This window comes from Manacus vitellinus, unplaced genomic scaffold (assembly GCF_001715985.3).
Source record: "Manacus vitellinus isolate BGI_N305 unplaced genomic scaffold, ASM171598v3 scaffold_12_pilon, whole genome shotgun sequence".
Classification (NCBI taxonomy): Eukaryota; Metazoa; Chordata; class Aves; order Passeriformes; family Pipridae; genus Manacus; species Manacus vitellinus.
In genome coordinates, this window is record NW_021938949.1 from 597,591 (window position 1) to 622,163 (window position 24,573).

The following is a 24,573-nucleotide window of genomic DNA, read 5'->3' on the forward strand; positions in this document are numbered from 1 at the left end:
AAGTTCCTTGGTAAAATGAGGCCAAAAAAAGGAGGGGGAAAAAAAAAAGGCATATGGCATCTTTAATCTCAGATACTGTATTCTTTGGAGAAATTGCAAAACTGGTTACTATGATGCAAGCTACAAACCTGGTAATTTGTTTGCTGTTTCTTAGCAAATACCTGCAGCTCAATCTTGTTCATTAGAGGAGAAAGAAAATGAGGAGACAGAATACAAACAAATAAAAATACATGTTGCTGAATAGGTGGCATATTATTCACATAACTTGTTTAATGTAAAATTGTGTCCGTACTTTCAGCAAGGTGTATGGATTGGGGTGATCTTTTTTTTCCATTTTGTCTGTGGGAATTGAATTATTATAAATGAGTTATCGGTGCTATTTAATTATTGTTAGATTTTGTTAACTTCCTGTTTTATATCTTCTAGTTGAAAGTCATTGCTATTGATGAACAACTGAGAGTCATTTACGAGGATAATGTTCATTTTGATAAGGACCTTCCGGAATTTAAGTAAGGCTTTTTGTACTTTACCTGGATAATGTAATTTAAAACTTTGGAGATTGGGGTGAGGGGACTGTTTGATCTCATTGGCACGTATAGAGGTATGGAAAAAGGTCATGCCATGTTCATGTTTCATGCTTAGCAAGGGTAGTATATGCTGTTACCTTCCTTGTGTGTAAATATGGCAAGAGCTCCCAAAAGGAAATAAATTAAGAAAATACACCCCAAAGTATTACATATAAATAAACCATTTTTTTTTTCTTTTTTGGGAACTTCAGACTCATGGATGACTTGATTTTTTTGGGACATGAAAGTAAGCACTGCCTTTGTGTCAGGGCAGAGTGCTCTCCTAACAGCAAGAAAATTACGTGAGGAGAATATCTAAAAGACATTTGGAGACAAATTCAGTTGTTCCAAATCCCACAATAAGATGTAGGATGACAGTATTTGTTTACTTCAGCAATAGACTAGAATAGATAAGTCATCATTCAGTCACAAGTTTCAATAAAGTACATTTATTTACTTGATGGTTTAACAGCAAAAGTTAAACTTCCTTTTTGAGGTTCAAATGGTGACAGTCAGAAATAACCATGAATTACAAAGAGGCAATGAGTAGTATCAGCACTGGACTCTATCTCAGACCTTACTTCAGGATCAGGGCCTTTCTTTGAAAATTATTTACTTTGCAATTGGGTCAAACACGTCACCTCCTAGGAGCTGGCTTTTACTTTTTCATGTTTCAAACACCAATCCTTTCTCATAACATAAAAAAAAAAATTGCAAATTCTCTTTGGTCATTAATAATCTTGAAGAACTTTGCTTGTCAGGGAATAAAATACAGAATTTACCAAGAGAAAATTCTGTTTTTCTGTAGGACTCAAGGTGGAGTCTATATTCACAGTGACAGACTGACAGTCACTTCTCCTGTGCTCATGTGGGTCAAGGTATGAAAAAGCTTTATATAGTTCACCTTCTTTGCTGCTACAGAAATGGAAATTTATTCTGAGCAGAAGTAAAATTCATCACTCAAATAAACATAGTTCTTTTCCTTATATTCTGTTTCTTTTCAGTGTTATTCTCTGTCTTTGGTATGCAAATAGTAATGCTATCAACAAGAAGTGGAAGTTGCTAACAGTTTGATGGGTTTTTTTGTTTGTTTCTTCACTCTCTACTGTTACAGCACTCTGTGTATGAGAAATGCCTTCCTGCCTGTCCCTCATTTTCCCTCTTTTTTCTTTGTACACTAAAGGGGCAGCTGTTTCTTTGCCTGGCTTAAATCTATGTTTTTGTAGCATCCAGGTTACCTAAACTGTTTTTTTTAGAGTAAACTCTGCTAACCAGTTGATGTCGCAACTGGTAGGTGATGAAAGTGCACTTTGTTCAGTGCTTGATTCCCAGTCACTTTGACTGATGTTTATTTTTGAAGTACAGAATTCTTTTCTATTTTAAAACAGGGCCTTCCTTGCTTCTGTGCAGATTCTGCAACACTTGCTCTCACATGGTACTATGTAAATCTGTCTTACTAAAGGCATTTCAATAGTTAAAATATTTGAAAGGTCACAGAACTACTGTGATCCACAGTATTTGACAAAGGTTTGGTAAATTTGCTTGCACTTGGTCTTTCGAGCCACAATGAAGAGGAGCAGTTGTAGTTATAAAATTAAAAGTATGATGATATAGGTATATGATGTTTCTTTGGAAGTCTTGCAGTGCCCTGTTTGTCCAGACAGTCTGGGAAATGGTGATCTAAGTGAAACTATGGAAATATAAATTAATTTTTGATTTTAAACGTCAGAAAAATGAAGTTCTTCAGGCAGGAATGAAATTCACTTGATTTGGCCTTATATTAAAGAATCTGTGAGTTAGCTGATACTGGAGACAGTGGTATTGAGGTTACTCATGTCTTGTAGGATGGAGTGCAGGATGCACCCTGTTAAGGTTTCAGAGGTTTCCAAAAGTAAGAACAGAAAAAGATAATCCTGCTTTGTGTCTGGCACTCTTGAAAGTGCTTTTTAATGAATTGGAATTCTTTAACTCTTGACTCTTATTTAGGTTTCAAAGAATGGATCTTTGTGATTCAGCTTCTTTAAAGATCTTATTTTTCCTCTGTGTGACTCAATTTTTCCGTTATGGACTCTTACTTAATAAATTAATTTATGCAACTTCTTGAGAAGTCTATAGTCATTAGCTAATTTTTCATTATCTGCCAATGAACTCTTATCAGTGATGACATGAATTTATTGTTTAATTCCAGATTGTGAGTATGCATAATTTGATAGCTCGTTACAATCATTCTTGATTCTATTTTTTTGTTTTAGGCTCTGGATATGATCTTGGAAAAGATGAAATCTTCAGGCTTTAACTTTTCTCAAGTCAGAGCTTTGTCTGGTGCTGGCCAGGTTAGTTTATAAATTAAAAATCAATCTTACTGTATTTTTTCAGTAGAGTATAAGATACAGTGATAAATTTAGTTTAAATAATTGTATTGCAGAAGACCATAATGGCATGAAAGAAGATAAAAGCTTCTATGTAAGTGTTCACAGACACATTTCTCGGGGCAGCTTGACACCTGAAGCACACAAAGCAATCATTACAAGATAGTGGGAGTGGAGGATGACGTTTACAGTGCAGTTGTTTAGATCAGTGTAGTGCATAAGTACTTGGTTTCCTGTTGTTTTAATTCTTTGTGCATACAGATTCTGAAATGACAGGGATCATTTTGAGCTTCAGCAGATCCAGGTGCTTGTGGAAAATGGGGTAGAAAAAACAGTGAGGAACACAGTTTGCTGAAAGCGTATTAACATCCTCTTGAGCACAGTTTTTCATTGGCTAGGAAGGAGATCTTACTGGGAACAACAAAACCCAAATGACATGAGTCTTTGATGCAGAAATGGCAAAGATGCTACCATGATTTAGCCTGTAGTGCATAATGCCTTTTCTTGGGATTTATAAAACCCACCCTGACATTTAGTCAGTGAGCCAGTCTCCTGGTTCTCTGGTGAAACAGCATTTCACAGATGACATCCAGGGTGAGAACAGCACCAAAGTGATAGTTAATTCTGACATGTGAGGTACAGGTTATTCATCTTGGTTTATCTGGCACTAATTAATCAAAACTGTTGCTTTGATCTCCACGTTTCATAGATGGCAGCTAAAAGTCTGAGTAAAGTGTCTGAAAATCATAGCTGGTATGAAGGTCTCTGCTGTGAATTCTTCAGTGGAACAGAAGTGAGGGACTGACAAGTAACCCCAGCTTACTCAAGTGAAAAAAGGAAATGTATTTCCAGATTGCCTGTATTCCCTTTATTTTAGCCAGCCTCCAACAAGGTGGGCAGGCATGTCACTGGTGAATCAAGGAGCTGTGCTGAAGTAGCACAGAACTAAGTCTTGAGTGTGGAGCCCTGGTTACAGCTTGGAGCCTTCAAAGAAGTATCTAATGCCATTAGCAGTATAGTAACAGTTCCCACTAGAGTTTTCAGTAGTTCAAAATAATTTTCTGGTTTAGTACATGGTTTGCTCAATCTTAGAGTTTCTTAATGACACACTTGATTTGAAAAGGTGCGTTTTTTGGTCCTAGTTTAAAGAGAGTTCTCTTGTCCCTTAAAGTTCAAAATTCAGATCAGGATATGATCTTTGCAACTTGGGAGAGCATCTCCAGCTTCTGTTTGGGAGGGCATCTCCAACTTCTGTTTTTGTATTTCCTACAGCAACATGGGAGTGTGTACTGGAAAAAAGGAAGCCTCCAAATTTTAAAGAATGCATCATCTGAATTGCCTTTACATCAATCACTAAAGGTAATGTGCACAAAATCTCTGAAGGGAGAGCTACACTGTCCTTTTTCTGATGCTTACACATTGCTTTTCTCCTTGCAAACCTTTCCTCTTGTTTGGCTGAGTCTCATGCCCCTGCAGCATAAATGAAATGTAGTAGTTATTCCTTCAGCTCCAGGGCTTTTGACATTTTATTTTCTTCTGTATGACACTATATTCTTCTTTAAATGCTTACAGGTGCCAGTGGGTGTCCCAGAATGTTTCTGCATCAGAGTAACAGCCTGTTTGTTCTTTTAGGAAACGTAATCTTTTTGTAAACAACCTGTAAATACTAATTTTTTTGTGTGTATATATATATATATTTGTATTGGCCAAAAATTTTTATGAAAAAGACTATTGTACCTGAGTTTACTTTCAGTGCTTGTGATTTCATTAGATTATATATGTATAAAATAATATTTATTTTATTATATATATATAATATATAAATTTTATATATGTATATGTAAAAAAAAACAAACCCAGTTTACACTTACTCTAAAAGGATGGAAGTGTAATGCTCTGTGGACACAAACTCCTAACAAGTACATTGTTGAACCCCAACATTTTGTATGTGTGTGATCGGCAAACTTTTATTTAAAAAGAATAATAGGGAGGAATCAACTTTCTTCTGGAAGACCCTTATCTTCTTTGCTTTATGGTCAGAAAGGTCAGTTGTATGTTGAAAGGGAACCTTTTTGTAACTGATGTATTAAATGATTAGTTTTGGAACTATCTCATCCATTTCTCATGGAAATGGGATTAAAATGCTCTCTGGTGATGTACTAAGTCTCAGTTGTATTTCCAAATGATTATGCCAGCCATTAAAGAGAAATTTGTTAGTGGAGCTGTGGAAAGACAATCTAATTGTTTGGAGAGGAGTCCAAAAAGGGCCTGGGGTTTTGGCTGCTGGGGGAGTGTACTGAGACATCGTGCTGTAGGGGCTGTGAAGTAACAGCACAAAAAGCCTGTTGCTTCCCTCTAATGCAAAGTTTGGGTTGAACTTTTCACCACTGACTAACGTGCTGCCCAATATCTGCTTTTTGTAATTATTGAGAGGAAACCAGAAGGCGTCTCAGAGAACTGAGCAGTGAGCTGATAACGTACGGCTGCTCTATTTTTATTACTCTAGCGGGGATTTCTCAGAGATCAGACTTACTAATAAAGGGCATTGTTCTTTACAGGGGTGTTTTTCTGTCAGTAACAGTCCCATATGGATGGATTCCAGCACAGCTTCCCAGTGCAGTGCCCTGGAGGAAGCCATGGGGGGAGCCCAGCACCTGGCGAGTATCACCGGCTCCCGGGCCTACGAGGTGAGGAATGGGTGGGGAGAAAGTCCCCAGCAGAACCTTGTGATGGGAACAACTCTGCCATCACAGGGCAGCAGGTAACCATCAGCCATTAACTGTGAAAGAGGGAGTTTTTGCAGTAATCTCACAACGGAAGATGTGGAAATTTTACAGTGAAATTAACCAAACACTGGAAATTTTGCTGCAGGAGGCAGTTGGAGTGAGCATTTGCCTGGTGGTTCCCAATGCCTGGTGGTTCCCAAATGCACTGGTTGGTGGCCATGCTTACAGTCTCAGGACCTGGTTGGCCCCTGGGAGCGTCTTGTGCAGCCACATTTCCATTGGGATGGCAATCCAGTTTGTGTTACAGGTTTATTTGGGGTAAATCCATCCACCTATTTGTGGATCACTGCTCTAGGTTACCTCTGCAATTTAAAGACTGGCCTTTTAATGTTCCCTGGAGGTATCTCAGCACCTGGCTACTCATACTGTTGGTTCAACAGAATAAGGCTTTAAGCTCCCAAATGGATGATTCTGTTTTTGAATTGTCATGCAAGGTTTATGGCTGGTGTTGAAATTAGACTTCACATACCACTAGCAATTTATTTTTAACTTGTTAAATGTTAGGTTTCAATGTTACAAGTTTTTTTTATTATTTGATACAATATTTGGATGAAAAAAAATATATTCTTACAGCTACTTTTAGCCTATGCTGGAGTTGTTGCTTTGAGTATGAAACCTCCTGCTTTGCTCCCAATTCACCTGCCTCACAGGCAGGTACATAGATCATATAGCTTAAAGCTTTTCAGGGATTTGAAGGCAGCATTTGAACTGTGCTTGTTCCTGTGCACAGAATAAGTCTGATTCATTCCATTGAACTGTCATTTCTGAAATGTAAACTGGGGGTAGTAATGCTTTTTCTCTTGCCTTTTTTTTCAAAAGGTGAACAAAATTCTCATAATGAGACTATGTGTTATACCTTGTTTAGTGCAGATTGCCTGCTGTGCACTGACTTTCATCATGCATCAGGCAAATTAAATATCCAAAGTGCAATGTACTGAACTCATTACACAGAGTTAATGATTATTGACTCCATTTAGGGTTTGTGTTTCTAAGCGTTTGCATTTCTTTCTCAGCGTTTTACAGGAAACCAGATAGCAAAGATTTACAGCCAGAATCCTGAGGTCTACAAGCAAACTGAGGTTGGCTTAACTTCAATACCTTTATTGGCAAACACAGTTGAAAATCTTTTAAAATTAATTTTGTTGGGGATGTTTTTACAGACCTTTTTACTAAAGAGTATTTTGATTCTTGTGTTTGAATTTAAGCCTGAAATTGAAAATTTTATTATTTTATTTTTTTTTTGTTTTGTTTTGTTAAATTATTAGTAGCTGGGCAGATTAAAACCAGACATCAGTTCTATTTTGAATGTCATATTTGTCAAGCTGGTGAACACAGCTTTAAACTGAAGTTGCTGGGGGAGGGGAACTTCAATCCATCCCTGTTCTACCAGTTTGATGCCAGTGCCGAAAATAGATACCCAGAGCCTGGAGAGGGATGGCAGGAGAGCACTTGAAGGGCATCATCAGCCAGTAAGTTTCCTTCACTGGGGGTCCAGATTTAGTGCCTGTGCAAACCCATGGGATATAAACAAGAGGAGTTAGAGATGTGCACACACCTGTAGAGTTATGATCCTATTGGCATCATGGAGACACGGTGGGATGGCTCCTGTGATTGGAGTGCTGGAACGGAAGGATATAAGCTCTTGTAAGCTGGTTAATATTCAAGAATCACCTCCTCCAAGCTCCCAAGGGATACATCCCAACAAAGAGAAAGTCAGGCAAAACCACTAGAAAACCTGTGTGGATGAACAAGGAGCTCCTGGACAAACTCAAACACAGAAAGTAAGCCTATAGAGGGTGAAGGCAAGGGTAGGTGACCTGGAAGGATTGCAGAGAGATTGTCTGAGCAGTCAGGGATCAGGTTAGGAAAGCTAAAGCCCTGAAAAAATTAAATCTGGCCAGGGACATCAAGGGCAACAAGAAAAACTTCTATGAGTATGTTCATGATGAAAGGAAGAGTTGGAAAAATGTTTGCCCTCTCTGAAGGGAAGTGGGAGACCTGGTTACCCAGGCTATGAAGAAGGCCTGGTACTCAATGACTTTTTTGCCTTGGTCTTCACTGGCAAGAGCTCCAGGCACACCACCTGAGTCACAGAAGGCAAAGGCAGGGCCTGGGACAATGAAGAACCACCCAGGGTAGGAGAAGATCGGGTTCAAGACCATCTAAGGAACCTGAAGGTGCACAGGTCCATGAGACCTGATATGCCCATGGGTCCTGAGGGAACTGGTGGATGAAATGGCTAAGCCACTATCCATCGTATTTGGGAAGTTGTGGCAGTCTGGTGAAGTTCCCACTGACTGGAAAAGGGGAAACATAGCCCCTGTTTTTACAAAGAGATATAAGGATGAGCCAGGAAGGCTGGTCAGCCTCACCTCTGTGCCTGAAAAGGAGCAGATCCTCCTGGAAACTATGCTGAGGCACATGGAAAATGAGGTGGTTGGTGACAGCCAACATGGCTTTACCAAGGGCAAATCATGCCTGACAAATTTGGTGCCTTCTGTGATGGGATTACATCACTGGTGGATGAGAGAAGAGCAGCTGATGTCCCCTGTCTGAATTTGTGCAAAATACTTGACACAACATCCTTGTCTCTAAACTGGAGGGACATGGATTCGACGAATGGACCACCTGGTGGGTAAGGAATTAGCTGGATGGCTGCACTCAAAGAGCTGGGGTCAAGGGATTGATGCCCAAGTGGAGACCAGTGATGAGTGTGTTTCCTTGGGAGTTGGTATTGACACTGGTGCTGTTCAGTGTCTGTATCACAATATGGACAGTGGGATTGAGGCACCCTCAGCAAGTTTGCAGTCAACACACTGGTGGGAAGGGATGCCATCCAGAGGGACCTGGACAGGCTGGAGAGGTGGGCCTCTGCAAACCTCATGAAGTCCAAAAAGGCCAAGTGCCTTCCATTTTCCACTGAGGAGTTACTTTGATTCTATTAGTACAAATTAATTGTATCATTTTGTTGGTTTCCTTCTAATTTTTAATTTTCAGAAATCAACTTGTAGTTCCATTACTGCTTCAGTTTGATGTCTCTCTATCTAGCTGGGTCTGAAATGCCATGGCTTGTAGCAAGTAAAAACTCCATGGAAAAATGATGTAAATGAGAGAAAGACTCCTGTCCTATGATTAGAATATACCAAACATCGAGACCCGTGAAGCCAGGCCACTCCTGATTTTGTATTACTGCAGTTTTTGATAGCATTAATCATATTTTTTTGTGTTTTTTAAGATCTCACCCCTGCATGAAACAGTTAATTTCATGAGAAAGTGAGTTGCAAAGTTGATCTATATTTTGTGTGAGAATGCTTAATTTTTATTTTTTTTTCTTCTTTTCTTACACATTCTCTTTGTATAAGCTTTAAACTAGTGAGGTATGAGATGAAACAGAACATTAATACAGTCTGATCATAAGCTTCAGACTAAATTTAGAGAAACATACATTAATGGGGGGAAATGGGTCTGTGGAACCAAGAACTAGTCAGGCCAGTTTCAGTCTTTGAGGGCTGGTTTCATTGATGGCACCTTTTAGCAATAACGCTTATGCAAGATGTTGTGTTCAAGTCCAAAATATCTCCCTGCCAGCGTCGCTCTCGGGGACCCTCAAGAAGAAGCATTTGAGCTGTTAGCAGCTTGGCAATCTCAATGACAGGTGGAAGGTGGATGTTTTTCCTCCTGTAGGTCAGCTTGCTAAACTGGCTGATTCACAGTTTAACTTCATCCTTTTCCCTTCCATTTCAGGCAGCTAGTGCCCGCTGGGGCACCACAGAAGGTAGGCCTTTGTTATCTAAGCAAAATGTGATATATTCTTGGGGAGAGAAGCATGAAGAGCATCATTAAATTTCCTGGCCATTATAACCACCTCTCAGAGCTCTGGCTGTGGACTGTCCTTGAATGCTGTGTGAAGCAGTGGGTTTGTGATCATTAATAAAACACCTGTCACTGCTGACTCACTGGACCAGTAGAGACTGGATTCTGTTCAGTTATTGGGTGACAATCATATTTCTTTTGAACTAGTCACAGCACAGAATAAGGAATTTGTCAGCTTCTGTGCCAGCTTCTTGGGAACAGACAATGCTGGATCATGCAGAAAGCTTGATGGCAGCTGATTAACTTGAGAGTTCACATGGCAGATGTGAATTGGAAGCAAGTTCATGTTGGATCATTGTGTTGTGTCATATGGCTGGGGCATTTTTTGGCCAGTATTAGAAGCCCTACAGTTGGATTTAATGCAGTTGGAACATACCCTGAGGCAGAGCTGCAGGTAGCAGTTCAGTTTAAAGCCTATTGTTACCATCTCCTGGGAGTAATTCTTGGGAGGTCTGAGGTCTCAGCTGGGAGGAAGGTAAGGAGTCACATAAAGGTGTTGGCAGAACTTTGCCAGGGCTTCTAAAAAGCTTACAGACCTGCCCTTGGAGTGGACCAGAGCATGGTTTCTGGGCATTTCCCCTGTCATCAGCACACAGGTGGTTTTGTGATTTAGTTTTTTTTTTCCTTAGAAAGTGTTTTCCCTTGAAATGAGATTCTGTAATACACCGAAGTTGTGAATTAATTAACGATAACACAGAGTATGCTAATATACTAGGTGTGTTTTGCATGTTCAGAATGCAAAGCTATTAACAGCTCTTATAGTGCAGTTACTTCTGGATTGATATCTGCTGTATTACTGAGACAGTCAGAACTGAATAATCCTTCTATGTGTATTTTTGTGTGCTTTCTGTGCCTAGCATTAAACATCTATTAACATTTTCTGCTTTCAATTACTTAATTATTTACTTTCTTTGAAGTGAATACTGATGGGACTCACTTTTTCTTGCAGAGAATCTCTTTGGTTAGTAGCTTTGCAGCCTCCCTTTTCCTCGGAACTTATGCACCCATTGATTACAGTGATGGTAAGTATGTGGGCTTTCCTCGTAGTAACAATTTAACTAGGAAATCCTCCTCTCCATCCCCACCTTACATAAAAGGGGGACAAGGTCTCTGCTATTTGTTTTCAGCCTTTAAACATCAATGACAAGTATATTAGATTTTAAGCTAAGTTACTCCTTTCAGTTTGTTGCTTCTTTTGGCAGTGCTGTCAGCTGTGCTCATCTATCCCCATCATACTGTGATTACCACTTCTACAAAATGGATCCACAGAAAAGATTCTTAAATGCAACCGTAGCTTTATTTACTGTTTTTTGATGTATAAAGGGATGTTGAAATATCTTTTAAAGGCATCAAAAAGTTGTGGGTTTTTTAAGCTAGATTTCAGAGTTCTGATATTAGTTCTTGCTTTTGCTGGTTTAGCTCGGAGTTGCACAGGATGTGGACATGAAGTTTATTGTGATTATTTTTTCCCCGCCTAACTGGAGTGTGGCTCTTCAACAGAAGGATATTTTCAAAATGAACTAGAAAAAAAAAGCATAAATGAAGCAAAAAAGTACTAAACCCAGTTAAAAAAAAAAATCTTCCATATCTCTCTATTCATGATAACAAAGACAAAAAAGTGACAAGGCTACTGTCTCTCTTTTCTATTGTGTTATATCTCAGTTACCCAGCTTTTAAATGGCAATTTTAAATGGCAATTACAAAGGAAACCACTTTCCTGGGAGCTGTGGTGTTATTTCTAAATAGCATTTTTGATTCCTTCTCTGAAACTAGAAGAAGATATATTTCAGAGCTGAAAGGTTAGATAACAAGGCTCTCTAAGGAATTTTTGCATTATAGAGATGTAGTTGACACCCATGTGTTAAGACCAACTCATTTTTTCTCCTTTGTTGTTCCATCAAAGCTCATAGGAAAAGACAGGACACCTCAATTTTAGCTAATGGACAACTTTCTCAATATCAGATCTTCCAGTTATACTTGAGACCTTAAAAATTGCAAAGCAATCCATGCTTATTTTTCAGCACTTGTGAGATTATTACATCTGTCTTCTGGTTCTGCTCTGTTGCCAGGTATTTTCACAGGTGAATTTTATTTTTTTTTGGTGTATTATTGGCAACAATAACTCCTAAGAGATTTGCACTTTGCTCCTCAGCAGGCCCAAATACCGAGCACTTCAGCTGCTCAGCCACCCACAGAATAGCTCCATGTCCTGTATTTCAAGAAGATATGGTGAGATCTTCAAGGTGCTTTTTTTCGTGAAGAAATATGTTGCTTTTAATTTTTCAATGAGAGCGAAGTGTTAATTTTGATTCAAATGTTTGAAATTATACACATTAAAAATATCTTGGGTCTGAGGTGACTTTTTTACAATAATGTTACTTTTCTATTTAGAAGCAAGTGGAGGAAAATTGTACTTCTTCAATTTCGGAACATGAAAATTTGAACCAAGAATATTTTAAAGTACAGACACTTAAAATTTGCTTAATTGGAAAATTTTCTTAGAAAACGTGTCACGTTTTTCAAAGAGCTCTGGGGCAACCTGTTCTGTTACACCTCTGGATATTTACAGAACTTGAATAAATGTTATCTCCTGTTTAGAGCATGTAAGATTATTAATTGTGTGAAAAAAGACAAGAGGACTGAGCAGTTACAGTTCTCTTTACAAGACAAAAGATTTTCCGGCATTGTAATTTTGCCTCATTCATTCCTTTCTTCTGTAGACGTAATGAGAGAGAATTCTAATTCCAGTAATAAAATATAAGTATAGTGTGTGCAGTAGTTATTTGGATGCAGCTGAAAAACTTGTTTTCTTGTCATCTAGAATTTCTTGCCATTCACTTGATCTTTTAAGTTGCACCTGTGTATTGTAGTTTAAAATGCATCTCTCAAAATAATGTTCAGATAATAGACCTATTCTTCATTTCTGTAGGTTTAACTTCAGGTCATATCATCTTTAAAAGACCTTGTCAAATTGTTTAGCTCTGCACAATAACTTATCCCTGTAAATTTGCAGGTTATTGTAGGAAATGTGCTATTCAGTTTCAGGATTTTTTCCTATTCTTCTTAAAGGTCCAATCTCTTAAGGTTCAAATCACTCCTTGTGAATGGCTGAGCACCCTGGGTGATTTATTTAAAAAAAATGAAATTACCTTCTAGTGGAATGAAGAATTATTTTCATTTATATTGTGCAGATGTTAAAACTAAGATACATTTGGGAACACTTGGGGCATTGTTTCTTTTAGAAGACACCTTAAAGAACAGCAATTCAGCTCTTGACCTAGAGAAGCTTTATCTTTTGAAATGCTTTTCTAAGAGCCTTAGGCAAATCATAGCTTAGCATACTTCTATCAAAAAATGATGTGTTGGACCGAGGCCTTTTCAAAAGGAGTGTGGTGGCCTGAATTTACTCCTAATGTAGCATGTGAGGTGTCAGCAGTTACACTGCTCATGGTTTTAGCTCCCTGAGAAAGCAATCCAGAGGGGTGTAATACAGAGGCACTTACCTGCTTATAAACATGTGCAAATATTGATCTTTACTTTGTTGATTAATAAAACCAGTTAGTCTGCATCCTTCCATCCTTGTAATGGAAGTGTTTGTATTCTCCCCCCTCTCGCCAAGTGTTCAAGCACTTACACTTTTGTGTATGTAATAAATATTAGCAAGTCCTGATTGTGGTCCTGGTCATTTTATGCTAAAAGTATGCATTGAAATACAGAATCCTATTCATCCACATATTGACCTTTTCCTCAGTCCTTACTAGACCATGGCCTTGGCTTTTGACCTTCACTGCTGGTGAGGTATCCATTTGGAGTGACAAGTGGAAGGGCTGCCTTTGATTTTTGTTTTCTTCCCTTAGTTCTCAGGTTATTACTAATTTTATATGTTAAACTTTGTGGTGTAGATTGTGACTAGGGGTCCTAAAGTTAGGAGCTCAGTGTGCATCACTCCTCATATAATCAAAGGGGCATTCAGCTCTGGTTTTTACTTTCCACTGACTAGAGATTCTAATGCCCTCAATTGAATAGGATGAATCCAGGCCAACAGATTAATAGTTCTTCTAAAATAGTTGTTTCGCATCTTTTAAATGAGTTTCTGAGGTTGGGGGAAATTAGCTCATCTCTCTTTTCTCAGGGCCCATTAAAGTCTTTGTGCCACTATATCTACCACTCAATAAACTGAAGTGTTTTTTTCGGTATAATATAAACCTTCAGTTATAAAGGTTAGTGATTTTCCTGTTTTATGCAGGAAAGGTTGGAGGCTGCCCTTATGTCTTGCAAAATTGCATTGCAGGATACTGGTTAAATGTTTCTCAAGGCTTGCAGGGTGTGGAGCAGGAAGATTTTTTTCAAAAAAAATCCAGAGAAAACAACAAGTAACCTTTCCCTAGTAAAATTCCTATTTATTTAAAGATTTTGTTCCTCACTAATTATTGTAATTGAGTGAAGGGGTTCTTGACCTTTTAAATTAGGAATTTTTCTGGGAAAAGTGATAGATTTATGTATTTCCTCGTAGAAAGCCTTCTTGTGCTTGAGAATATTGAACATGCAGCTGCTTACACCCTCTGCCTCTGAGAAGTGCAGACGGTGACTCTGGTCTGAGTTTAACTTGGCAAGACTCAGTTTGCCCTTGGAAGAAGGGGATGGCTGGGTTTAAATCTAGCTCTTTACAGTGATCCTCCTCAGAGAGCTGAGAGAAGCTTGGATTATTCCTGTGTCTCAGCTGGAGAGCTCAACACTTTCTGTTTACAACACTGTGTGGAGCAATAGGTCCAGACCTGGCTGGTAGGTCTTAGGATTGGGCTGCACAAATGTGTAATCCCTTTATAAATGTTATTAAACTCGTTATTAAGCCTATGTAAAAAAGGCTACTGGGAGTTGATAGGGTGGGCTCATTTGTGACTGTGTAACCAGCAGTAGTGTATGTGTGGAGTGTGTTGCAGGCATGTGCCCTTCTGCAGAGTATAAGCACTGCTGGAACCTTGTGATGTGCTGGCTGAGATGTGGGCTGCATCCTTTTTTTCCTCTACCAGCATAACAAGCATAGTTTTGTCCCACAGGCACTGCATATGGCATCAGCTTCACCATCTTTGTGATTTTAAAGATGTACTGAATGGAAAGAAATTTCAGGTTTTCCATTGTGCTCAACCAAGAATGTGTTTCTGAGATAAATAAGTTATGGGCTAAATGGTCTTTAAAATGAAAATGCTGTTAATCTGGAATAAGACTACCATGTCCCTGAGCAGCACTAACCAGAAACATATACAGGTTTTCAAGTCTAATGAAATGTGCAATTAAATGCATCCTAGAAACGTAAGCAAGGGGTGTGGAGTGCTCAGGGTGTTATGTAGATATGGCCACTAACTAACTTCAATTAACTTTTAAACCAGCAATAAAACAGTGAGGAAAAAGCAGTGAGAAACCAAACCAAAACTGCACAGCCCTTCCTTAGAGCTAGTGATAGTTCTGCTGAGGAAATAGGTGACCAAACCAGTCATTTAGGTTGTAAGGTTGCCCTCTTGCAGGTGTCGCAGTTTTCAGCTGGGCTGTTCAGCATTTCTGAAAATCATGACTTTGGTATTCAAAACTGGACTTTCCAAACTAATCTCAAAATTAGAGGCTACGCTTGAAAATTTGTCCCCGTGCATATTTTTGACTTCTAAGCTTTTTTTTTTTTGTCATCTCTGAAGAGGGAAACATCGATATGGAGGAAGCTTAGTTAGCCTGGATTTAGATGCTTATAGGCTTCCCTGCTCAAAGGTAGGAGTAGTGTAAAGCCATCCCAACCAAGGAGGGATTTCTTCACTGTTAGGTCTCAGGTGAGCACAACATGCCTTCAAGTCACAGTGCTGCATCATCTTTAGTTAATTGCAGTGAAGTCTTTATCTAAGGTGGATGATTTGAGGAGCAGTTGATGAGGAGACATAATTATTTTTTTTTTTACTCTTAATTTGGGAATAACTGAATTGTCTAGTGCATTGTGCATCAGGGAAGCATTTTCTGCTACTTTTCCAGGTGAAAGCTCTCCCAAGGCTGAATTATCAGTATCCTTTATGCTTAGAAGAGCTGAAACCATTCTCTTCGAATGTAAAATATAAATCTGTAAATTTTCTGTTGGCAGAGTTTTCTGATACAGTGCTGTCTTTTTGTTTAATCCTGTACACTTCCTGTTTTGGTCTGTCTTGTAGGTTCTGGTATGAACTTGCTGCAGATTTGGGAAAAGGTGTGGTCAAAGTCCTGTCTTGATACTTGTGCACCTGGATTAGAGGAGAGACTAGGATGCCCTGTACCATCCCATTCAGTCCTGGTATGTGCCTGTCTAGAGGACTTAGAAGCAACAACTGGGGCTTTGTGCTGAGAGCTGTGCTAAAAGCATTTCTTGGAGTGTATTTGTGTGTGCACACAGACACAATGAATGCATGCACAGCTATCCTCAGAGCAAAGCTTCTTGATTTAATATTTCCAGGTGTGTTGTGAATGTGTCTGCCAGAGCATACATGGAAATCATTAACTGGCATCCACCATAGCTTTGATGTCTTTGGATTCTTGCATGCCCTGGGCTATGATGAGAGAATTTTTGGTTTATGCTCCAATGATTGGAATCTTTGGGGTTCCCTCCCATGCCCACAAGCACCTGGTCACTGCAGAACTGTGCACGGGTGTTTATTACTGCAGAAACAGAACCCCATATTTGCATTTCTTTACAGAGACCTTGTTTTAAACAGTTTGTAGAGTTAATGAGGTAATCTTTGTGAATAATTTGGGGTATTTAAAGCTCCTCAGTTTGTGTAGCATAATGGTGAGATCAAATCAAGCCTCACATCTCCTAGACTAAATGAGTTTAGTCTTACTACCCAGCACATGTAAAACAGCATAGATACCCATCACCTGATCCCTCTGCATTCAGTGCTGACCTGTAAAGGAGAGGAAGATATAAGAAATCGTTATAGATGTCCTTGTACATACAGTTTTCTTCTCCTAATTTTTCTCTATGGCTTTTATTGCTATCAAATATGGCTTAAAAGAACACAGTTCTTGACCTCTAAAATAATAGGGGTCATATTCCAACATTTTATGTTGTGATGTGATGTTGTGTTTCCTCTTATGTTTGCATTGAATTTCTAATTTCTATGTATTAATATTCATGTATGTGTGCAAAACAGATAGGTGTGTTTATGTTACTTGATGTGAATAACTGGAGAAAACCCCGAGCTAAAATGCTGCTATTTACTAGCCTATTTCAATATCTAATCTGGGAGTATTTCTGTATGGTTCTCAACAACAACAAAAAAAGTGAGTTAAAAATATTCATTTATACCTGAAATGCACAAAATCCTTATTGTAGCTGCTCATTTTTTTTTTCAGTTCTATGTTGTAACACATTATGTCATACATTCCAAGATTACATTCCAATTTTTTTGAGCTTTTTCTCCTCTCTTTCTTTCTTTCTTTCCTTAGGGGACCATTTCTCCATATTATAGTCAGCGTTATGGGTTTAGCCCAGACTGTAAAATAGTAGCATTTACAGGAGACAATCCAGGTGAGATGATTAACTGTGTAAAATTCAGTGAATATGGTTATGTATGTACTAAAATTCTAAATCAATGTCACTGATTCTTAGATGCTCCCTATACAATGAAAGAATATTGTGTTTATCAGCATTAATTCTTCTTTCCAACACCCTTCCATCACTGGTTTTTCTGAGATGGAGACGTCTTGGATGAGCTGTGTATGACAAATTAAGTCTCTTTTACCAAGTAATCAGGGATGAATTCATTTGCCTCTTGATAGCTTCAGTTTTTGTTTGCCTGCCCCTAAGAAACTATCCTTACTATGAACTGCCAACATTTTAGCTTAGAAAATATGAATTAAATCCATTGTATCTTTTCCAGCTAAAAGGTGGAGATGGATCTCACTGTCTTTCTCTGAGAGTTAAAGCTGTCCTTTTGTCAGACTGATAGATCTCAGTACAAGGGAAGGTGATAATTTAGGGTCAGTTTTTTTAATCCTGGAGATTGTTTCAGTGTAGAGCAAATTTTTCTGTTTCTCAAGACTGTGAAAATAAGATACCCATATTACAGCAGCATATGCAGGTCTGAATCATGATGGAGGCTTCATCATGATATATTTTACATTCATATTCTGGGAGTTGGGTAAACTGCATTTTCCAAAAGTCCAGTTTTTTCTTCTAGAGATTCAAATCCAGCTTAGTCCAATAAATATGTGAGTAGTCTGATGGAAGTGGGAGTGTTTCTTCTTTAAAGTGTGTTGTTAATCAAGGGTCCACTCTATTTTAAACCTGAATACATAAACCATTAGATAATTATGCAGTTCTGTAGTCTGCTGTCTTGAGCATTTTGATTTTGTTAAAAGCCCCTCCCTCACCCAAATGCTTTGCCCATCTTTTATGATGTGTAGGCCAAGGCTATCGGGAGCATATTTGCCATTTATATTGAACTTTGGGATGGTGAATCCAATGTATTACAACCTCTCATATAATGGGCTTAATTGAGTCAAAGAATTACCTTTTTATCTGGTAGTTTTTTTTGCTTTCAGCATCATTGGCAGGGATGAGACTTCAAGAAGGAGATATTGCAGTAAGTGAAAACATACTCCTGAAAACTGCCCATATCCTCTAATCCTCTAATACATAAAAATGTAAATAGTTGTAGGTTATCAGTTAAATATACCTGCTAGTGTTGATTTTCTGTTTATTGGATTTGCACTTGTTTTATTTCTGTCAATCTGTAAGCTGCCTGAAAGATTTTAAGTAAACTCTTGTGACTGTTTTTAACTAATGCTCCATTAAAACCTAAGTCTCCATCTAGTACGTATTTCACTGGCATGACAGCCTAAGTCAGAGCTAGCTTCGACACAAATCCAATTGACTTAATGTGTAATTTAAAAACAATTAGTGGTAATAACAAATGGTTTTAATTTAATTTCTGTATTGCTTTCCATGCACATTGTGATAATGCTTCAATTACTTTTTTTTTCCCCTCCAGATTAGCCTTGGCACGAGTGACACACTGTTTCTGTGGATCCAAGAGCCAACTCCTGCCTTAGAAGGCCATATCCTCTGCAATCCTGTTGATTCTCAAACATATATGGCACTTTTATGGTAATACAGTTTATTTTTTTGTACAACTGGGATCAATAGCATATATTTCCTTCTCTGTGTTAGTGTTTTTTATTTCTTTTGCAAAATGATAATGAATAGAACATTCAGCATTCTCTACGGTATATTGCAATCTACCGCTGAAACATTTCCATCAACGTTATAGCATCCCTATTGTTTAATTTGAGTAACTGAAACTGCAGAGTTGTGGAGGATGAATTCTCATGGCAATAAAAAGCTGAAATTATTTTTGCGTATACGTAGAGCCAGTTCACCCTGAGTCTCAGGTGCTACATTTAATGTGCAGGAATAACAAATCTTCTGAAATAGAATGTGAAATGTGTGAACCCTGACCAGGCTGTGGAACTTCTGTGCTCTTCTAGTGGTCCAGGTGGGACATAAATGGAGCAGGTGAAGGTTCCCCTTCCAGAGAGGAGTATGATCATTGCTGTTCAGGGATGTGTTAGGCTGTGCATGAGGAAAATAGTGAGATCTCAAGAAACCCAGCTGAGAGAATGATCCTCGTGGCAGCTCTTGGCTGCTGTGATCTGGGAGTTGTTTGGCCCCTCTCCAGTCAAGTAGGTGGAAAGGTGGCCTGAAGCTATGTTTGCCCTCACTGAGTCACTGTATTCCGGACTAAAACTTCCAAACCAGGTCATAGTGTTTAGGCAAATATTTTCCAGTAATACGCAGGTAAATTTTGTGTCTAAATCCCCTGGACTGTAGATGCTTGTAGCTCAAAACTTCAACAAAGATCAAGTCTGCCTTTGAACTGTAGTGTTGAGTCTTACCTGTGCAGTAGTAGATGAGAGTGGGAACAGTGTCCATGAAATTGAGTTCAAAAGCATGATGTTTATTGCAAGTTACTTTCATATTGTGATTTCCTAGCAGGTTTTTTTTGTTTTGTTTTGTCTTGGATTTTTGTATGTTTGTTTGTTTGTTTTTTAATTTACATTTGAGTTTCTCTTTTACCCAATATGTTCCCTACTTTTCCTGTGTAACAGAGCTATATAAACAACCTGTTTGTAACAGGAAAGGAGATATTGAAGCATTTTTCTGAATAATTGTTACACTGCTGTTCTTTACTGCAGCTTAACATGTGGTTTGGTGGAGTTGGCAGTGCTGAGTTAATGGCTTCTGTTCCTCCTGTCTACTAATTTCTGACCTGACAGTTTCCTTTTTGCACCAATGCCCCTTTATTTCTAGAATATTTTAGTTAATGGGGGACCCTCAGTAAAAGAAGAGTGCCTGACCTACCGGGCAGAGTATTTATATAGAAAACTCAAGTAACTTCAGCTGGTGCTACTGAGCAAGTTCAAAAATTTCCTTGCTCTCATTTTGGATATTTCTATGCCTCTCCTACTGAGTTTGTCTGAATACTCTCCAACACAGAGTTATCAAACTGCCTTCCCCTGGGTATGAGTCCAATGCTGCAGTATTTTGTAGGAGTGTGATATTCACAAGGAAAGTGGCTGTATAAAGGGTGCAAAGACCATAAACACTGAAGAGATGCATATTTTACTGCATGGTTTGTTTACTGGCTCTGGACCACAGCCTGCAGGTGCAGCTGTTGTGCCCTTCCTTTGCCAGATCCTGGCACAGAGCTAGACCTCGTAAGTCTTGTTGGATCCAAGCTGGTTCCGTACTGGTACCATGTTCCTGAAACAATAAATGCAATGTAGAGACACTCTTTCTGCTCCTTGCAGAGCCATCTCAGAGTGACCTTTTGAGTGTGGTGTCAGAGTACTTCTCCGAGGAGATGTCTCAGCTGTTCAGAGCTAGGCTGGGTTTAGCATGACCTGCCAGGCTGGATCTAAGCTCATTCAGTGGAGATGTGTATACCAGCATCTCTGCACTGTGTTCCTCAACATGTCTCATAATATTTGTTTTCTCTCTTATCTCATTTTCTCCCTGTCTTTCCATAATGAAGTGATTGTATCTTTTAACTTGGCCACCTTTATTCAGGTGATAATCTGAACATCAATATCGAGTAAAGGAACAAAATGCTTTAAAAATCTGGAGCCAAATGTTTTGGAAAATACATATGGTATGTTTGTGTGTTTCAGTTTTAAGAATGGTTCTCTGATGAGAGAGAGGATCAGAGATGACTGTGCTTCAGGCTCCTGGAATGAATTCTCCAAAGCCTTATCATCAACTGTTGCTGGAAACAATGGAAACTTGGGTATGAGCCTTAGCAGGGCTGGGAGTTTGAGGGTTTGCTTAGACACATATTTGAGTGGTGTTGTACCTACTCTTTACTGATGATAAAGGCCAAGAATTAAGCTGACTAGAGCAAGGGAAATTCGTAATGTGTACTTAGAAATGCCGTATTGACAGCCTAAATGTCATAATAGTGTTTTCCTTCAATATTTACTAAATAAGAAAATTGTATTTATGGAATTTTTTTGGTCATTGAAAGGGTGTTAGTAACATCTTAGCTGTAGAATGTTTAAAACTAGTAATTTCTGAATGAGGCTCTCTTTAAAGTTAGTTTCTTTTTCTGAAGACTCAAACCAAGTGAATTAAGTAGCTCCATGTTATTTCTTTCTCAGTCATAACTCTAGAATTTTGTTTGTGCATATTGACAAAGCAGTGATGTCAAGGGATACCCAGATTTCCTGCATTTTCCCCAGTGTATGTCGCAGAGTCATTTTATCCCTGTTTTTCCCCTTGTTTTGGTAAGGGAATGAAATGAAACAAAATTATGATAATGGAAATATTTTTAAAATACTAATAAACCCATGGATTTGAGATTTTACATTATTTTCTTTCCTACAGTTTAACATTTTACAAGTCTATTATATAGCTCTGGAATAAGCTATTGAAAGGTGAGCATATGTGTAATCAAGATTAAAATTAACCATTGCAGAGCAGGATTTGAAATCACTGTCATCGTCCTAGGTGTGAATTGATATGAGTAAAATGAATGTAAAAATTGTAGGTAGTAAAGTTTTTAAATGTAGATGTTTAAGCTATAGAAGACTTCCACTCCTTAGAAGAGTGAATTTATGGTACAACCTCTTGACACTGTGTGATTAGATTTTTCATTTTTAGAAGCTCTGTTATGTTGTCTGTCAAATCCAATCTCTGTGGGGTTTTAAAATGACCAGGAATCTCTTTTCACTAGAAGACAAATCAATTCAGGTGTTTTAGAAAATGGGAAGAAATAATTCTAAAATCCCAAAGTCAGCCAATTTAGACAGTATTAAAAAAAATTGCAAGTTGATGACAATATTGTTGCTGATATCAAGGATACCTGGACAGGGCCTTAAAGTTTTAAAACATGTGTTATAGTATTTTCACTTGGATTCTCTCTGAATCCTCTATAGAATGGATGTTTCATGGAAGTCATCCCCAATAACCTGTATGATAGAATAACCCCTGAGTATATATGCAAAAGTTCAGCAATCTCCATAATTTGAGTGCCTGGGGGAATCAGAGCTAAGGTGTAACTGGTTATGCACCCACCCTTTTATCCCTTGTTCCCCGTGCTCCCTGCTCGGTGAGGAGATGCCTCTGCAGAGGTTTGGGGGTCAGAAAGGAAACTTTGGGATATACATCCCTTGACAGGGCCTGCAGATCTTTAACACACAGTGTTGCTTACTGGCAAGTTTTCAGAATGTTTAGACAGAAAGGTTATGTGTGCTAAGGCACAGAATTATTTTTGGTGGGTTTTTTACCTCATAATCAGAGAGCTCATAGGGCAGCACAGTCTTGTTCCAAGGTTTGCGTCTTAGAAACTCTCTTTAGTTTCTTAGCTATTCTCTTCAGTTTTTCTGTCCTCATTTTTTTTTGTGTCCTCTCTTGAATATCTTTTCTTATTGACCCTTCTTGCCATTAACACAAAAGAAATCTCTTTCACAGTTTTTTCTGCAAAGCATTGCTGCATTTCTTCAGATCTCATCAAAACTATTCAGAGACCAGCTCTGCTTCATGACTTAAAATATCTGATGTTCTCTAATAAGCTCATGAAATCTAATCCAGTGTATGAAGTGTTCTAACATTCCTGTACTCTTCTTATTAACTTGCCATTTTTTCTGTGTGGTTTTTTCCCTTCTTTCACCCTTGCATGTGACCTACTCAGAATATTTCCAGTATGTGTGATGTATTATCTGTGTTACTTGCATGTGTGCATGTTCTGGTGCATGTGTCCTCTTTTGTTGGCTTATAATAACACAAAAGTGTTTATTACACTTTTGGGATGCCTAGAGCCAGACATGCTGAAGACCCATGTTTTGTAAACTGAAAGAATCACAGATTCTGTGGTGATTCAAATGTCCAAATCTATGATAAACACTTACTTTCACTTTGGCTGTGTGCAGAAATAATATTCCAACTTCGGGCTGGGAGCAAACACGACACTCTTTCATGTTCCTTGGTGCAGGTTTCTACTTTGATGTGATGGAAATTACTCCTGAAGCAGTTGGGATTCACAGATTCAACAGAGACAACCAAAAGGTAGTAATAATCTATTTAATGTCTGAAACCTTGAAGGAGTGATGTCAAGGTTACAAATCTTTGCCATTATCTTCCCCCCCCTTCTGTCTGAGATACTTGTTGCCAGTTATTGATGCAAGTCCCTGGGATGATTTTTATAAGGAAGTATTTGGTCTGTAACTTAAGAGTATCTACAGTGCATTGCCTGAACTAGAACTTAAATGGTATTTTTTTTATGAAATATTTTCTTTACTGGAAAACATGGATTTACTGAAACCAACACTGTCTTTGAAACAGGATTAACTTTAAGCTTACAGAGAGCTTAGTACACGTACATGACTTGGTCCTTGTCTTCTAAATTTCATGAAACACAGATAAGAATCTGTTGAAACTTTGGGCTATAATATTTTCTCTTTTATCTTGCTCTAAATGTGTATGTAAACTAAAGACATCATTTTGCTGTCCTGCGTGTCTTGGAGTAACCTACAAGCCACACAGTGGTATGCAAGTAAACACAGGCTCAAATCCAAGTGGAATAAAAAAGAAATTCAGTTATGGAAAATTCTTGTTTTTTTTTTGGTTTTTTTTTTTGTGTGTGTGTGGTTTTTTTCCCTCTTTTTTTTTTCTCTTTTTTTTTTCTTTTTTTTTTCTTTTTTTTTTTTCTTTGTATTGTGGAATGGGTGTTGTTTAAAGTCTGGGTGATACTGCAACTCAGGAGATGTCTTTGATCAATCATGACTCCCAGTTGATTAGACCTCACGTAGGTGAACAGAGATTGATACAATCTTGTGTTTGCAGTGTAGCACTAGTCTCATAAGTATTTGCAATTAAATGAATGCTTAATCACTTCTAGCTGTTATACAGATGTAGGCACTTACTGTAGTGCATGGAAAACCTCAACTTCTTGTGAAATATTCCTTGCATTTGTTTGTAGTTCAATATTTTCCTGCTTCTGTTACCTTTCTCATATTCTGGTTGACAAAAGGACAGGAAAAATGTTATATATAAAAACTAACTAAATTAATGAAAAGATTACATGGTTTCACTTCAGTGCAGGCAGAAATATGTTTAAACTTCTGTGACATTGCTTAATGCATCTGAATTTTATCTACTTGATTTAATTTTATATTTTTGAGATATTGATTCTTAAGCAGCCCTTGGTGCTGGGAAATGCACAGAGAAGGGTTTACAACTTGCCATAGAACCTCTTCCTGTTGTGCATGGATTTCAAATTTAATGGATTTGCCAACAGCACCAAGGATGTGGGTTGGGTTCTCTGTCGTGAGTCTTTAGGTCCGTCTTGTGTGTATGGGTGAAGAACTGGGGCCTAGATGGAAGCAGACCTCAGGGTGAAGACAAGGATAATCAACTTTAAATCTGTCTTATGTTTTTAACCACTCTCCAGCTTGGCAAGGTGTTAACTTGAT

The 24,573-nt window shown here is 38.3% G+C and overlaps 1 protein-coding gene across 1 annotated transcript in view; it reads left to right on the top strand.

Moving 5' to 3' along the window:
• The first annotated feature begins 419 nt into the window (after positions 1-419).
• XYLB (xylulokinase) overlaps positions 420-24,573 on the top strand; it is an 82,303-nt gene continuing 58,149 nt past the window's right edge. The window contains exons 1-13 of the mRNA XM_029957930.1: positions 420-509; positions 1,375-1,444; positions 2,819-2,899; positions 4,208-4,294; positions 5,494-5,622; positions 6,735-6,800; positions 10,544-10,616; positions 15,780-15,898; positions 17,050-17,131; positions 18,148-18,188; positions 18,597-18,712; positions 20,776-20,891; positions 23,094-23,167. Coding sequence (XP_029813790.1) covers positions 1,433-1,444; positions 2,819-2,899; positions 4,208-4,294; positions 5,494-5,622; positions 6,735-6,800; positions 10,544-10,616; positions 15,780-15,898; positions 17,050-17,131; positions 18,148-18,188; positions 18,597-18,712; positions 20,776-20,891; positions 23,094-23,167 — 996 coding nt within the window. The 5' untranslated portion in view covers positions 420-509; positions 1,375-1,432. The remainder of the gene's footprint in view (positions 510-1,374; positions 1,445-2,818; positions 2,900-4,207; positions 4,295-5,493; positions 5,623-6,734; positions 6,801-10,543; positions 10,617-15,779; positions 15,899-17,049; positions 17,132-18,147; positions 18,189-18,596; positions 18,713-20,775; positions 20,892-23,093; positions 23,168-24,573) is intronic.